Source organism: Bicyclus anynana, chromosome 11 (genome assembly GCF_947172395.1).
Source record: "Bicyclus anynana chromosome 11, ilBicAnyn1.1, whole genome shotgun sequence".
NCBI classification, from domain to species: domain Eukaryota; kingdom Metazoa; phylum Arthropoda; class Insecta; order Lepidoptera; family Nymphalidae; genus Bicyclus; species Bicyclus anynana.
Window position 1 is genome coordinate 1,962,484 of NC_069093.1, and position 14,824 is coordinate 1,977,307.

Sequence of the window (14,824 nt, forward strand, 5' to 3'; positions counted from 1 at the left end):
CAAGTCACAGATATTGTGTCCAATCACAAACTCTGCATTTGCTCCAATGAATTGATCCAATTCTAAATGAGGTTAACCAATCCAGTCAGCGAATAACAGCGTCACTGTGAGCCCGCCATTCTCTCGGCGCCATCTTGACTTGAAGTGAAGTGAACTTGAGCAGGTGATCGTTGTTGTTAGCTCTCTGTTTAAAATTATAATATAAACATTACTTTGTTGATTGATAATAACAATTGTGTTATCTTGCAAAATCTATTCGGGGTATGTATTTTCATAAATAATAGCCGTACTGCACGACTTTCTAGTCCAAATATCAAATTTTAACTACCAACAAATTCGCATTCGCAACATTGTTGAAACGCAAACAATTTTCTTTTTACTCATTTCGATTTTCATGTTTCAGTGAACAATGGCTCGTACAAAGCAGACTGCGCGTAAATCCACGGGAGGAAAAGCTCCCCGTAAACAGTTGGCCACAAAAGCAGCGCGAAAATCAGCGCCTAGCACTGGTGGCGTAAAGAAGCCCCATCGTTATCGTCCTGGTACCGTGGCGCTCCGAGAAATCCGTCGTTACCAGAAATCCACCGAGTTGCTCATCCGTAAACTGCCGTTCCAGCGGCTGGTGAGAGAAATCGCTCAAGATTTCAAGACCGACCTTCGGTTCCAGTCCGCCGCTATCGGAGCTCTGCAGGTGAGATTATTGCGTCATCTTTGTCTTTCATCTGCCTATGAATAGTTTGTAAAACAGTTTTTATAACGAATATATTTTTGTTCCTGCCAGGAAGCCAGTGAGGCGTATCTCGTGGGCCTCTTTGAAGACACGAATCTGTGCGCCATCCACGCAAAACGTGTAACCATCATGCCTAAAGATATCCAGCTGGCAAGACGAATCCGTGGGGAGCGCGCTTAAGTTAGCCTTAGTTTGTAACTTTATTCGTAAATTATGTGTAATTCGAATAGACTTAAATTCTATATCATTTTTTTTCCACTTCACATTAAACTCACATTCTTATAATTAATCATTAGCGTAAGGCAGTATCAGAACTGAATTCTTTTTTATACTTCTTATTTTGTAAGTTGTGCTATGTTGTATGTATGAGATATTGCTGATTCAAATCACCAAGTTTACTTGCCAGATGATAGTTGATTAACATCTCCGACTTTAATATGAAATTCTTAGTGACATCTTGTACTACAGCATGGACTAGAATATTGTTGTATGTCTAGGTATAGAATAATAGGCAATATTTGTAACCACTATATGAATGACAACACCCATATTTGGAGTTTTTGGTTCACTATGTGTGTATTGAGATAATTTGGTGTTAAATAAACAAAATTTAGATTTAATTGCATTTTATCTTCACTTCCTTCACCACATTTTAGGGATATGTTTTGATACAAAAATAATAATTACTAGCCGACTGGAAAGATGAATTGCAATCTATACTAATATTATAAAGCTGAAGAGTTTGTTTGATTGAACGGGCTAATCTCAGGAACTACAGGTCCGATTTGAAAAATTCTATCAGTGTTAGATAGCCCATTTATCGAGGAAGGCTATAGGCTATATATTATTCCCGTATTCCTACGGGAACAGGGACCGCGCGGCGTCAGCTAGTCATCCTTATTCCCATACCAATATTATAGACAGGATACTGAAAGTATGTCTGTTACTTTTTCAACTGCAAAACTGGTTTGGATGTGACTTGATATAAACGTAAATTGGTCCACTGAGCAGTAAATAGGCTACTTATAATCCCGTAAAAATCTATGATTGCAGTGGGAAATGTAAAAATCAAATTCACATAGATTAAATCACAGGATGTACTAGTAATAAGTCTTGCATTGACCAACTGTAACAAATTACCATTAATTTCATCTAACTATTATAATGTCTATTCCCATAAATATCAATTCAAGTTTTTGTTTGTTTCATGTTATATTTATCTATAATGCTTTTAAAGAAAACATTTTACAGTAAACAAAAAAATTCTTGTCAGTGTACTTATTCAATTTTATATACATGCATATAAACTAGCGAACACCACACGGTTTTACCTGCATAGTTTGTGTTCCCTGTAGGAATAACTTTGCCGCCCTTTAATTAAAAATACTTTTTCTAAATATTATATTAGTATATTGTTAGAATAGTATAGTTTTTTGAGCCTAATTTGTTATGTATAAATACTAAACTATAATATATATATAATATATAGTTGAAAGAAATAAAATAGGTTTCCTAGGGAATTAGTAAATTTTGATGCACTTAATTTTTACAGCTTCTCATTTTTGCTGCTCCGTATCAAGCCCTGTGTAGCTTTCCAACAAGTAAGAGTTTTACAAATCAGTTCAATAGTTTCTGAGCCTATTCAATGCAAACAAACAATTAAATCTTTCCTCTTTATATTTATAGTATACATAAAATTGAAGATTTATTTCAAAACAATGACTATGATCCCAAAAAACAACACCCAATTTTTGTGTCTGGGCTAATCTTTAAAACAGCTGAACCAATTTTAATGGGATTTTCACTGAATAAATCAGACTGCTAATTGCCTACAATAACTACATGTGATGCAACTGGTCAGTAACTTAGTAATTCTGTTTACATTCTTGAAGGTTCTTGACCAAAAATGTTGCAATACTTGTTGTGAACAGCTAGTAGGTACATTATTTAATACTGGTCAGCAATAAGAGTTAGAAAGACATTTTAAGATAATAAAATACAAAATAGTTTGTAATTTTGTTTAATATAAATAATTAGACCTACTAAATCAACATTTTATCTTAAAGTACTACACTACAAGTTTTGCTTCTTCAACTTCTATTTCTTGAAGTCTCATTTCAATTTCTGCAACACTGAGTCCATTCTCTTTATTAAATTTATAGCTTTGCAACAATTGCTGTTTCTCTAAACCCTTAATCCTCTCATACAATGTCTTGGTAAACTCCTTATCAACATCGTTTTCTTCCCTCAGAATGCAAAAGTAAATTAAAAAAACAGCCACACTGCCTACAACACTGTATGGTTGGTACCAAGGCATGCTCTGTGCCCTTTTATTTTTATTAATTATGGGTACTTTTTTTTTGGCCGCATTACTAGTGGAAAATTTTATAGGTTCATTTTCTTGTATCTCTGTACTGAAGGGCCGATGAAACTTGTTCTGTTTTATGAAATTTCTGAAAAATTAAAATTTTATTCTAACATTACCGCTCATTACATAATCATCTTTAACGTTAACGGTCCACACAAAGCCAGGCCTCAGTCCTTCTAAAAAGGGGATTTATGGACAACTTATATCTAAGTGTTTAATTACTTAATAATGAATCATGTTGTTTTAATATGACTCATTATCTGTTTTTGTCTAATAACTTATCATTATTACAATTAGTGGTGTCATATTCTGGTCGTGAGAAATGGGAAATCCAACAAGAAGTGTAAATTAATTTTATGACTTGTATTTACAGTGATATAAAAATATTGTGTAATACAATGATGTTATTTAAATTCCTGTTGATGTTATTAAAATATTGACTATACCTTAAAATTAATAAATTCCTATTCATTTTATGTATAAATATTAAATTGTAGCCAAAAATGTGAAAAAAAATATTTGTTTTTTAAAATTACACCACATTTGTCAATGTCATTGTCAAAAATCAAAATAATGTTTTGACATTTTTTGTCTTGTTCTAAAGTTGTCTGTGGTTCTTAGTATTACCAGATTTGAAAATTGGGCAGGATCAAAGACAAGTAACTTAGAATGATTAAATCGTAGACCGAGAATATTAATAACAAACCGTACATTTTTGTCGGTTTAATTTATTTTTACCTTATAATATTTTAAATCATTGCTTTCTTCTCAATGAGCTGCTTTTTTTAAAGCATAATTCAAGGCATTTTTTAATCTGCAAATAAAAATTGGTTTACAATGTACCTACATTCTCTGAAAGTACCTTTAATGTATATAAATAATAATAATTATCATTTCACCGCGGCTTGTTGCTTCGACTGGTGACAGAAGGGCTGGCTCATTTTTTGCGCAAAGGATCAGCCTGGCTCTCCAACGCGGAAATGCAGCCAGTATTCTTGCCACCATTCCACGTGGGCATGATTTGTATAGTTATTAGGATAAGTTAGCTTAAGTTCCTTATTGTATTTCTCAATAAAAAAAAAGTAATAAAAAATAAACATTGGAACTACTATCTACTTAACTATTAAGCATCTTTCATAACGTGAGAAGATATCTAAATTACCGCAGAAATTCTTCTCCAGCATCAGGTTCTATGAGCAAACGATCTCGCTCTGCCAATGACTTTTTACGTCGTTCAATGGCTTTCTGTAACCTAGTTTCACTCTCCGAGCTTGTAGGCACGTTATGTTCCTTCTTATGTATGTTTCGGTACACTGGTTTCGTACAACCCGGCTTCATCAGTAGGGTTTGAATATCACAGGCGTCAGAAGTAGCGTAGATTTCTTTGCAAAATTCTGATCGCATTTCCCAAACCTCAGAAACCATTTTATTCTAAAGGGAAGTAATAGTTGTAGAAAAACAAGATTAAATACTAGTGGACGCCCGCGACTGCGTCTACGTGAAAATCAGTCTTTCAGAAGTCCCGCAATTCTCATTAAAATCGGTCCAGCCGGTACAAAATTTGTTAAAGATTGATTATGTTTTAGTATTGGGTAAATAGGAACTCATTAATACATAGTTATTTTGAAATCATAGACAGACACTACTTGTAACATGCATTGAGTAGGTAAGCGAAACTAATAATAGAAATTAAATATCACGCGTCTCAAACGGTGAAGGAAAAACATCGCGAGGAAACCTGCATACCTGTGAATTTTCATAATTCTCTGCGTGTGTGAAGTCTGCCAATCCGCATTGGGCCAGCGTGGTAGACTATTGGCCTAACCCCTCTCATTCTGAGAGGAGACTCGAGTTTAGCAGTGAGCCGAATATGGGTTGATAATGATGAACCTACTCCAAAGATGTAAAATAAAACTAAATTAGTTTGAGATGATTCAATTCTAAATACGGTTATGGATTAAATATAAAATCGATTATATCTTAAACTAGCGGACCCGGTCAAGCTTCGCTTTGACTTATGTGCACTTCTTCCCTATCCCTACTCTAACCCTACCCTACCCCACCCTACCCCTACTTCTTCTGCTCGACTCTTAAACATTTGTATGAGAAATAGAAAACGGTTGTTTTTATGGTTTTCCCGGCAATTATTCTAGTTTTTCTCACCTTTTAGACCTTCTCTATACCTCCACGAACATTTCAAGACCAAGATGAGATAAATCCGCTCTAGCGAGACTAACGAACAGCAATTCATTTTTATATATATAGATAACGTATTAGGTACCTATATTCGAACTAATATGATTAGCTCAGGCTCGTGATGTTTGGAAGTCCCTACAAAAGGCAGTCCTGCAGTGGACGTCATCGGCTGATATGATGAAGATGATTACTTACAGATTTAGCACGCAACTGTTTCAACTCGTCCTTTAATGAATTGAATTGCGCGGACAAGGTGTCGCGGCGACATTCTTCCAACAGTTTCTGTTTACGCAGCGCATCAGTGACCTTAATCAATTGTTCTCGCTCCAGCTCTAATTTCTCAGACTGTGCTGTAGCATCACGAATGGCTTTATTGAGTGATGATATTTTATTTTCCACTATGGAAACAAATAAATTATCAGTTAAAATTTGAAAATGTCCCAAGACTCGTGAATTTACCTACAATAATGCTTATTAGAAGGCTCAAGTCACTCAGCGGGCGATGCGAGCTATGCTTGGAGTTTCTCTGCGTGATCGAATCAGAAATGAGGAGATCCGCAATTGAACCAAAGTCACTGACATAGCTCAGCGAGTCGTGAAGCTGAAGTGGCAATGGGCAGGCCACATAGTTCGAAGAGTCGATGGACGTTGGGGTCCTAAGGTGCTGGAATGGCGACCCGCACCGGAAAGCGCAGTGTTGATCGACCCCCCACTAGGTAAACCAAAGACATCAAGCGGGTTGCATGGAGCCGCTGGATGCTGGCGGCTCGAGACCGTTTTGTTTGGAAGTCACTTACGTTTTGGGTTAGCTAGGGGATTGAAGAATGCAAATGCGTATGATTTTACACTTATTTAAATAGAAATTTCGCAATATAATAATTATTACAAAATTAAATTATAACTAACTAAAACTAAAGTGTGAACCAAGATCGAATCGAATCCGAATTAATTCTCATGCATGCCTTCATCTTTATAGTCATGACTCATGTGCTAGACGTCTTACATGACTTCAGGTAGGTAGGAATCGATAGATGTAGAGTGCTGAGTGGGCACATGCCGCTAGAAGGTCGCCGAAAGCAGAGCACTGGAACATTACTGGCGTTGCAACGTACTGTAGGTACCGCGTTCGTAACAAGTCCATGCAAGACGCCATATTGACGTCTATCAGGTGATAATGATAATGATGATGATGATGAATTTTTATGTCAGAAATTCTTTCCTTCTTAAATATGGTTATCCTATCTTCATCTTACGATGGTTCACGATGTGAAAGCTTTTGAACTAAAAACAACATCAAAATCGGTCTATTCGTTATCAACCTACGTTATCACGTACCTGTCATACATCTGGTCATCTGGATAAACAATTGCTAGACTACAACACCAATTTAACAACAGTAGCTACGGAGGCAGTAGAACATATTAAGTTGTTATTAAAATTATAAGATCTTACTTTCACGTTTTTCTCTTAGTTTCGTTTGTTTTTCTATTTCTTCAAGTCTTATCTTTTCAATACTAGAGTTAGCTATATCTTCCATTGTTTTTAGAATATTTTAATTTACGTACGAATTGTTTGGTAACGTTAGTTAAACTTCACAAAATAAAAACAGATTAAGAAAATAAGAATTTTTTAAACTTCTACTAGAGTTTAAAAAATTTAGCGGGAATTTTACTAAATTTAATTTAATTTTACTTAATATTTTTTTATATGTCATATTCTATGGCTGGGGGTTCTATTTATTATTAAAGTTTTAAAAAATATCTCAGCCATTTATTATTGCAAATAAATATTTGTTTTAAATAAATTATTATAAAAAACAAACTATTAGTACTTTTAATTATATTATTAAATAAATAACTATATTAATAATAAAAAATTAAAAAAAAATTATATATGCTTCCTTTTTGTAATAGCACGTGCCCGAAACTTCAGTACAAAGACTTTGGACATAGGAGATTATGCATGTGTTGGTTGCGAAAATAAATTAGTAGGTACGGAAATCTGACAGTAAGCGAAAATCGTACATTAATTTATGCAGCACAGCACTTGTAAGATTTTGAACTAAATTTTCATGTGTCAGCTGAACCAATGGAGTATCCCAAAGGTTTAGTGTAGTCTGTGTAGAACGTTCCTTTGGGATGTCAACGTTGCGACATCTGACCTTCCAACTCTCTAGAGCCTCTGTGGCATAGGTTAAGCAAACTAAATTGGAATGAAGAATACGAGAACTTAACTCTTTTTTACTATGCACAGAGGAAAGAGAAGCCGGAAGAGCAGCACTGGAAATTTTTCGCACGCCGATGGCACCGTATTTGATCGGTAAAGTAGTCTAGTTCCAAGACTGCGGCATCAAAATGCAAATTATTTATTTTTCAAGTGTGATTTGTGATTGTGTGATTTAAGGTGGCATCCATATTTTCGAGTTGTCTAGGAAATTTCCAAATTGGGCTATAACGGTGAACGTTCATAGGCACAAAAAGGCAATGCTTTAGAATCGAAAAAGCTATATGAGAATTAAGAGAGCCCAATTTGTCTGTATTAGCCGAAAATGTCTTGAGTTTTTGATCCAAATTGGGTTCAATGGCACCACCCAGTAGGCAAAGTGATTATTTTAATATTGGTTTCTTAAACTATTTTAAAAGTAAGTAAGTGTACCTTGATGAAAAAAAAATTAAAAGCTAAATCTCCATTTAAAGTTGCCGCTGTTTTAGTTCTAAAATATTCCGTTTGCGGAAATATTATCGCTGTTGTTAAACGCAATGTTAAACTTTTTTTGTGTATGTACATTCACTTCTTTTCCTTGGAGTATATTAAGTAACTCGTAAGCATAAGATAAATCAAAGAGTATATAATCACTACGTTTTAGATAAATATTACTAATCTATGGTATGGTATGGTACGTCTACGTTCAACGTTGCCCGGGTAACACAAACAAAACAACCTGCGTGAGTGCGTGAGGTTTAACAACAAAATATCTATTAGATTTTTTTAGAAAATAGACAAATATCGGGCAATTTAAGAAAGATTTACAACAGTGCAAATGCAAACTCCTGACGCTCATGGATTTGTCAACATTACTTGGCCCAGTAAAAGCGTTCCACACGGTGGAATATTTCATTCGAGAATCTCAGAACCGTCTTCAGCTCAGCAGGAGTTACTTAAGGGTGCGTTGATCTACGTGATCTTAATGTCTCGAGATTAAGAGCACATAGATATAAACTTTAAGGCATCTCTGAAATGAACTGTGGCTGTCGCTATGCGCAGATTGTGCTTAAAGTAGGTACGTTAAGATAAAACCAAGACGTGAAAAGACTTCGGGTGGGAGGGAGGCGCGTGCGTGATAATGCCCTGCCGCCGCTTCTCTCCGTTACCGCTGATACCTAAAATCTTGTATAGTTTGCTTCGTAATCTTACTGTACAAATACTGTTTCAGCATAGATATCTTCATTATTTGAGTATTATAATATAATATGTCACGTACAAATAATATAAATTAGTCTTACTGAGGTCACATTGGTTTGTCGATCTCTAGCGCGTAAAGTTCCATACACCATACCTCAAAAGAATAGAAACGGAAGCGTTATTAGGACTAGGCACTTTGTTGTGCTTCTATCTATAAAGACTTTATCTCGGGAACGCGTGCAGGAATCGAGTTTTTACAACCATATACTCCGGTCTACAGTCCCTTGAAGCTATGAAGTAATCAAATTTCTAAGCGTAAAATGCGACTGTTAAAATACCGCAAAACTGCATGGCATACGTTGATTTAACTACTTCAACGAGTTTCAGGACATGTTATGGTGGGAATACAAGTAAAATCATTAACTTCCACTTTTCTACGTCTCTCAGTGTTACTAGAAGAATCAAAGTTAACTCTCGCTCAACGTCGGAAGGCAGCTTTCAAACTACGCGAGGAGAAAACCGTCGAGACTCCCGCTAGAACATCGCAAGAAGAGAAATCTATCGTCCGGCCACGCACCTCGTGCCGCCGCTCGTTGTCTGCCATACGGGAGTCTGAAGTGCTTGACGTTGACCAGTATGTATTGATATTGGATAGAAGCAGGCGTTACTTTGCGGAAGTTCATCATGATTGTATAATGATTTATTTATTGGCCCGTCTATACGGCGAACGGAGCGGTCGCCCCAAGCGCTAAATCCTAGAGGGCGCCTAAATGGTAAAGAAAAATAAAAGAAATTTCTTTCTTTTCGTTTGTCTATATTTAAAACGAAGAGATGAACGCGACGTGCGCGAATTTCTAATAGAGGCGTTTTTCTTTACCTATGGTGCAGGGAGTGCGTTGATTTTGACCCGGGTATATACAGGTAATAAAAGACTCTAACGAAATTGGCCGTATCGTCGCGATTTCGTTCACTGAACGAAAGCGCTACAGTACGGGCCATTTCGCTATTTTCATTTTAACACAAAATTACTGAACTGATATTTATGAAAATTAAATGCTAGGACACACTAAAAACAGAAAAATTAAATCTTTTTAACAAAAAAAATTAACCGACTTCAAAATCACACAAATAAACTAAAAAGCGAAAAATAACATTGTATGTGCTACCTTCTGATCACTTTGAAGGCGGTGCCAACACAGTCATGCATTAACTAATATCTCGCAAAACTTTACTTTTTCACTTAGCTATCGTCCAGTTAAACGCGGTGAAGACAGGGACAAGTTAAAAGAACAACTGGCTAACAGAATGACGTATGGAGACGCTGAGCAAAAACCACCAGCTCCCCCAAAAGCCTTGGCGAAGCCTGGTCCAAAGTTACCCACCAAAAAGGAGCAGTGGAACGATAGTAAGTTACCCGGGACCATTCCAGATGATTACGAGTAGGTACTCGTATCTAGGGAATTTATGAGGGTAGTTCTTGTTCTTAATATAATTTCTGCCGCCAAGGAGCAACGGTATGGTGATTTTGTATTGATTGACAACGATAAGAATGCAATGCCCACGTAGAATGACGTGAAATGACAAGAATATTGGCTGTATTTCCGCGTTGGACAGCCAATCTGATCGTTTGCGTAAAAATTGAGCCAGGACTTCTGTTACCACTCGAAGCAAATAGCCGCGGAGAAGTACCCGAAAAGGTATGGTAGGGCCAGTGTAATTGCAGTCATGAGACTTAATTCCTATGGCTCAGGTTGATGAAGGCAAGTTAGTGTGTCAGTGTAGATATAGCAGGACGTCTCTCTATCGAGTGTCCCGAAGAAGTCTTGCTTCGTTATGGTACTCGTAGGAGTCTACAGATCCGCATAGTACGTATTGGACGCATTGCATCAAACGGATTATAGTATACTTTGTATTTAAAAGTGCATCTGCTGATCCGCATCGTAGGGGTCACACGAATCTACCGTAAAAATATAAATACGTAAAATCCGATGCGAACGCCTGCCATTAGGCTCGTTTTTCAGTTCCCACTTAACATCAGGCTTACCTGCTTGTTCCGTCAACTATTACTATACAAAAGCTAACTACAGCATTTCCTCAATTCCAGTATTAACACAAATACGCGAACGCGCCGAATGGCTAGCAGAGATGGAGGTGTTGGGTCACGCGGGCCCACACCGAGAACTCATACAAGACCAGATCGCTGAACGTTTGAGGGCTTTGGATGCTTTGGGCGTCGACAGTAAATGTTCATCGGCTAGATCCAGTGCTTCAGGATTCAGTGTACTGCAAAGCCAGTGTTCTGGGAAAAGCTCGAAGTCAGGTAAAAATGTATATAGAGACATTCCATGGATTCACCGTCCGGTAGAAAAAACTCCCGAGCTAATCCTGAGCCCGAGCTTGTGGTATAGGGGCATCCTTGACGGTTAACTAACACTCCACTTCTCTACTCGTGATCTCCCTGCCTAGAAAATTTAGTAAGATCCTACTACTAAGAACAGCTTTGGATATCTGTTTTAATATACGAGTAGATCTTGCTGCAGTTCTAGTAAGGCCAAGGTCTTTATGCAAGTTATAGAGGGACAAGAGACAAGAGAGAAGTCTTTATGCAAGTAATAGAGACAAGAGACATGAAACTTTCGGACTTCATGATTCACATTGTTTTTGAAAGGAATAAATGTGTCAGATTAAATTATCATCATTATGTCAATAAAGAAATAATATCAATGTGCCTTCCTTATTCTATTTCAGTATCTACAAATGAAAGCAAAGTTATTCAGAGAGATCAAAAATCAACTAAGAAAAGAACAACCAAACAAAGAAAGCAAGAGGAGAATGTTGCAGAATACGAGAAACTATCGCCATTGCAATATTCACCGAGGCGTCGAGTTTGAATCATCGAAAATTTGCAAATTTTAATGAATTGTTCATTTTATTAAAAAGTGGTGATCTCTTTATAGAGGTAAATTAAATTATTAAAATAAACCATGTTTCCTTACGAGCTATCAACCATTTCTAAAATTTCAGAGATATTAAAAATAAAGATAACCAAATGATTTTAATCATTATCACTGTCATCATCAATAACAATCATTTTTGATTTTTTTACATTCTTTTCAACAGAAGACTTTCTTTTCTTAGATTTATTTACATTTTCAATTTTATCATCATTTATTATATTTACAACAATTTCTTCATCTTTTGGTGCAGGCCTATCTAAATGGAATTCTGTAAATTTTCTGACTGGCATTTTTAAAACAAAATTTGCATCATCAATTGAGTCCATGTTAGGTCCTTTTTTTATGTAAGATATTGTAGAATAGGCAGTAAAATGAAAATCTTCTATTAAATATCCTTCAACTAGCAAAAAAGCTATAACATCTTCACCTATTGTTCTAGAAAAGTTGGGTTCTTTCCCTTTATGCCTTAAAATAACAGGTCCTTTCAGGAACCAAGCATCAAGTAACTTTTGAGCAGTCAATTTTGTGTCTTGCCTCTCAGCATTATCAATTATACTTGATATAGTCTTACAATGTAATTCTAAACTTATTTCTCTACTTGATGTGTTTGGATTTAAACAAACATCACACATTTTGTTGCAGTCTGCATCACCCCAATCTTCATCAAAGTAACCAGCTATTAATTGTCTTCTACAAAATGTTCCATTTAAACAATATTTTATCATACCATACAAATGTTCTAGTTTCCCAATAGAGGAGAAAACCATGGAGCTCACTTTAAATATGTCTTGCATTCTGTATAAAGTAACACATTCTGCTCTTTGGCCATCTCTACCAGCTCTCCCACTCTCTTGGTAGTAATTCTCCATTGACTTGCTGATTGTGTGGTGAATAACAAATCTAACATCAGGTTTATCAATGCCCATACCAAAAGCAACAGTTGCAACAATTGCTTGGTAATATTTCTCATGCCATTTTAAATGAACCTTTGATCTAGAATTAGCTTCCATATTTGCATGGTAACAGCCCACTTTAAGTCCCCTTTTTCTAAGCCCCTCTGCAATATCTTCTGAATCCTTTATGCTGTTAGTGTAAATTATACCACTTTCACCATTATATCTATATTTAAGGAGTTTTTCAAGAATAGTTAAACACTCTTCCTGGGATGTGGGCTTTTCTAATATTTTGTAAAATAAATTAGGTCTATTAAAAGTAGATTTGATTATTAAACAGCCTGATATATTGAGTATTTTTTGTACATCAGATAATACATGGGCAGTTGCCGTAGCTGTTAAACCAAGTATTGGTACTTTTTGAAACATGTTAGATAATATGCCAAGGTATTTATAGTCCGGTCTGAAATCATGGCCCCATTGAGAACAGCAGTGAACTTCGTCAATAGCAATTCTTTGTAGTCTTCCATCAGCATGACATTTCTGTAGGTTGGCCATAAATCGTTTACTTTTAGCAAGTCTTTCTGGAGTGACGTACAATAGTTTTGTCTTGGTGTTTTTGTCTTTCAATGCGTTTAAAGCAGCGTTGGAGTCTTCTTTGGCGCTGGTGCTTGTCATGAGCATTGCTGGAACGTTTTTGTTAGTTAGAGATCTTACCTGATCTTCCATAAGTGACACTAGGGGGGATATGACAAGAGTGATGCCGGGTTTAACGAGCGCGGGGAGCTGGTAGCAGAGACTTTTGCCGGCACCTGTCGGCATAACCACTAAAGCGTGTTGTCCACTTAGCGACGAATTGATCGCACTTAGTTGCTTCGGTCTAAATGAATTCATCTTGAAAACATCCTTAAGCGTCCTATTAACATCCTCCGACCATTCGTAAGTAGTACCACTCCAATCGACGCTGGCTAACGAGTCCGATATCAATTTGTCTATAGATTTTTTTAAAGAACCTTTTTTTTCGTGTAGTTGTCGCTGTATATTTTTCCATTTGGCTATCTCAGCGTCGACTTTTGTAAGCTCCTTATCGACATTTTTAATATCTCGTTCTAGATCTTCGATCCTTTTCATTATTTATGTTTTAGTTTTATTTTATGTGAAAAAGAAAGTAAACAACAACCCAAATCTCAACAACTTCCGAACAGCTGTCTGGTAATGTCAATGTCATTGTCATTTGTCAGTATGAAAATAGGTACAGATAAGAAAGCATTGTCTATGTTTTGTTTAGTTTGAAAGTACATTTTGTCCGTTACAATTTGTTGTTAAATTAAATTAACATCGTATATTTTTAATTTAACAATAATGAATGATGGAAAATTTACATTGCAAAAAGTATATAAAAAATACTTATTGCATTATTTTTGCAATATAGTTATCGCCACTGTAATAAACAAAAGTATTATCTATTTAAACTAAATAATAATATAGTACGTGGCCTAATAAATCAATAAGCCAAATAGGCTTGGACTTTGCTATGTGAATGTCAATAGAAATAATAATGCAATAAACAAACTCAGTCACTTTCTTTTCGTTACTCAGTACACAACTTCGGATAAGGAGACGTTTACCATGCGGAAATAATTCATTAACATCAATTTCATTGGATTCAAGAAGCGTACATTTTTTTGATACTACATTGTGGACAAGAACTGTTGTGATCAGTAGGGTGTATTTTTTGGTAATATGAGAGAAATAGGACCAATATTCATTAATATTATTTTTTATATTACATTTTTCAAACTCTCTATTGCACAAAATACAGCTGTTCTTATTCTTGCTCGAGGGGGTTCTAAAAGTATTCGACTAAAAAATCTTATCCAAGTAGGAAACATTAGTTTGACCGCTAGGTCTATTGTAACAGCGCAACAAGCTGGATTTAAGGATATTACTGTATCAACAGACCACCCTTTAATAGCACTAGAGGCTTTGAAATGTAAGTAGTATTTTGTATTTTATTAAACTAATTTTGTTAAAGATTTGTTTCTTACTTCAAAACAACAATATTAAATGTTGAAGATTAGAATATTATATGTTAAAATCGTTATTCAAAGGGTTAAAAATATTTTTCTTCTATAGATGATTCGAATATTTTCAAGCGCAGTCATGTAACCGCTACAGATTGGGCTCCTTCAATATGGGGAGTGTCTGAATTTCTCGAAACGAGGCCAGACATTGATGTGTTAATTCTACTTCAAGCTACTTCACCATTTATTAATCC

General features: G+C 35.8%; 5 protein-coding genes across 7 annotated transcripts; 2 read left to right on the plus strand and 3 right to left on the minus strand.

Annotated features, from left to right (window-relative positions):
- The first annotated feature begins 13 nt into the window (after positions 1–13).
- Positions 14–1,350, plus strand: LOC112056552 (histone H3.3A). Of its 2 annotated transcripts, none has more exons than XM_024096989.2 (3): positions 14–163; positions 404–691; positions 782–1,350. In XM_024096989.2, exons 2-3 carry the CDS (start codon positions 410–412, stop codon positions 908–910), a joined length of 411 nt encoding a protein of 136 aa, XP_023952757.1. In that variant the 5' UTR covers positions 14–163; positions 404–409; the 3' UTR covers positions 911–1,350. The 2 variants fall into 2 exon arrangements, with proteins under 2 accessions (XP_023952757.1, XP_023952756.1); XM_024096988.2 differs by having other exon boundaries at positions 101–261.
- Positions 1,351–2,734: 1,384 nt separating this feature from the next.
- On the minus strand, positions 2,735–4,012 carry LOC112056551 (uncharacterized). Its single transcript, XM_024096986.2, has 2 exons — positions 3,545–4,012; positions 2,735–3,183 (listed from the first exon to the last, which is right to left on the minus strand). The coding sequence occupies exons 1-2, from the start codon at positions 3,568–3,570 to the stop codon at positions 2,799–2,801; spliced, it is 411 nt and encodes a 136-aa protein (XP_023952754.1). The 5' UTR covers positions 3,571–4,012; the 3' UTR covers positions 2,735–2,798.
- Positions 4,013–4,256: 244 nt separating this feature from the next.
- On the minus strand, positions 4,257–6,932 carry LOC112056559 (uncharacterized). Its single transcript, XM_052884419.1, has 3 exons — positions 6,747–6,932; positions 5,472–5,692; positions 4,257–4,529 (listed from the first exon to the last, which is right to left on the minus strand). The coding sequence occupies exons 1-3, from the start codon at positions 6,829–6,831 to the stop codon at positions 4,257–4,259; spliced, it is 579 nt and encodes a 192-aa protein (XP_052740379.1). The 5' UTR covers positions 6,832–6,932.
- A 436-nt stretch (positions 6,933–7,368) lies between these two features.
- On the plus strand, positions 7,369–11,724 carry LOC112056555 (UPF0193 protein EVG1 homolog). 2 transcript variants are annotated; one of them, XM_024096993.2, is made up of 5 exons: positions 7,369–7,613; positions 9,144–9,330; positions 9,941–10,101; positions 10,801–11,016; positions 11,445–11,723. In XM_024096993.2, exons 1-5 carry the CDS (start codon positions 7,595–7,597, stop codon positions 11,585–11,587), a joined length of 726 nt encoding a protein of 241 aa, XP_023952761.2. In that variant the 5' UTR covers positions 7,369–7,594; the 3' UTR covers positions 11,588–11,723. The 2 variants fall into 2 exon arrangements, with proteins under 2 accessions (XP_023952761.2, XP_023952760.2); XM_024096992.2 differs by lacking the exon at positions 7,369–7,613 and adding an exon at positions 8,197–8,458 and having other exon boundaries at positions 11,445–11,724.
- On the minus strand, positions 11,607–13,773 carry LOC112056554 (ATP-dependent DNA helicase Q1-like). Its single transcript, XM_024096991.2, has one exon. The coding sequence runs from the start codon at positions 13,675–13,677 to the stop codon at positions 11,752–11,754; it is 1,926 nt and encodes a 641-aa protein (XP_023952759.2). The 5' UTR covers positions 13,678–13,773; the 3' UTR covers positions 11,607–11,751.
- Between the last annotated feature and the right edge of the window lie 1,051 nt (positions 13,774–14,824).

What these genes read in the sequence shown, in the direction of transcription:
- LOC112056552 (XM_024096989.2), top strand. Translation starts at nt 410, where the DNA reads ATGGCTCGTACAAAGCAGACTGCGCGTAAATCCACGGGAGGAAAAGCT. An exon ending in CCGCTATCGGAGCTCTGCAG is followed by an intron (nt 692 to 781) that starts GTGAGATTATTG and finishes TGTTCCTGCCAG; the next exon opens with GAAGCCAGTGAGGCGTATCT.
- LOC112056551 (XM_024096986.2), bottom strand. Translation starts at nt 3,570, where the DNA reads ATGAATAGGAATTTATTAATTTTAAG. An exon ending in AGGAATTTATTAATTTTAAG is followed by an intron (nt 3,184 to 3,544) that starts GTATAGTCAATA and finishes TTAATTTTTCAG; the next exon opens with AAATTTCATAAAACAGAACA.
- LOC112056559 (XM_052884419.1), bottom strand. Translation starts at nt 6,831, where the DNA reads ATGGAAGATATAGCTAACTCTAGTATTGAAAAGATAAGACTTGAAGAA. An exon ending in ACTAAGAGAAAAACGTGAAA is followed by an intron (nt 5,693 to 6,746) that starts GTAAGATCTTAT and finishes TTGTTTCCATAG; the next exon opens with TGGAAAATAAAATATCATCA. An exon ending in CTGTAAGTAATCATCTTCAT is followed by an intron (nt 4,530 to 5,471) that starts CATATCAGCCGA and finishes ACTTCCCTTTAG; the next exon opens with AATAAAATGGTTTCTGAGGT.
- LOC112056555 (XM_024096992.2), top strand. Translation starts at nt 8,335, where the DNA reads ATGCAAACTCCTGACGCTCATGGATTTGTCAACATTACTTGGCCCAGT. An exon ending in TCAGCAGGAGTTACTTAAGG is followed by an intron (nt 8,459 to 9,143) that starts GTGCGTTGATCT and finishes TACGTCTCTCAG; the next exon opens with TGTTACTAGAAGAATCAAAG. An exon ending in TGGGAAAAGCTCGAAGTCAG is followed by an intron (nt 11,017 to 11,444) that starts GTAAAAATGTAT and finishes ATTCTATTTCAG; the next exon opens with TATCTACAAATGAAAGCAAA.
- LOC112056554 (XM_024096991.2), bottom strand. Translation starts at nt 13,677, where the DNA reads ATGAAAAGGATCGAAGATCTAGAACGAGATATTAAAAATGTCGATAAG.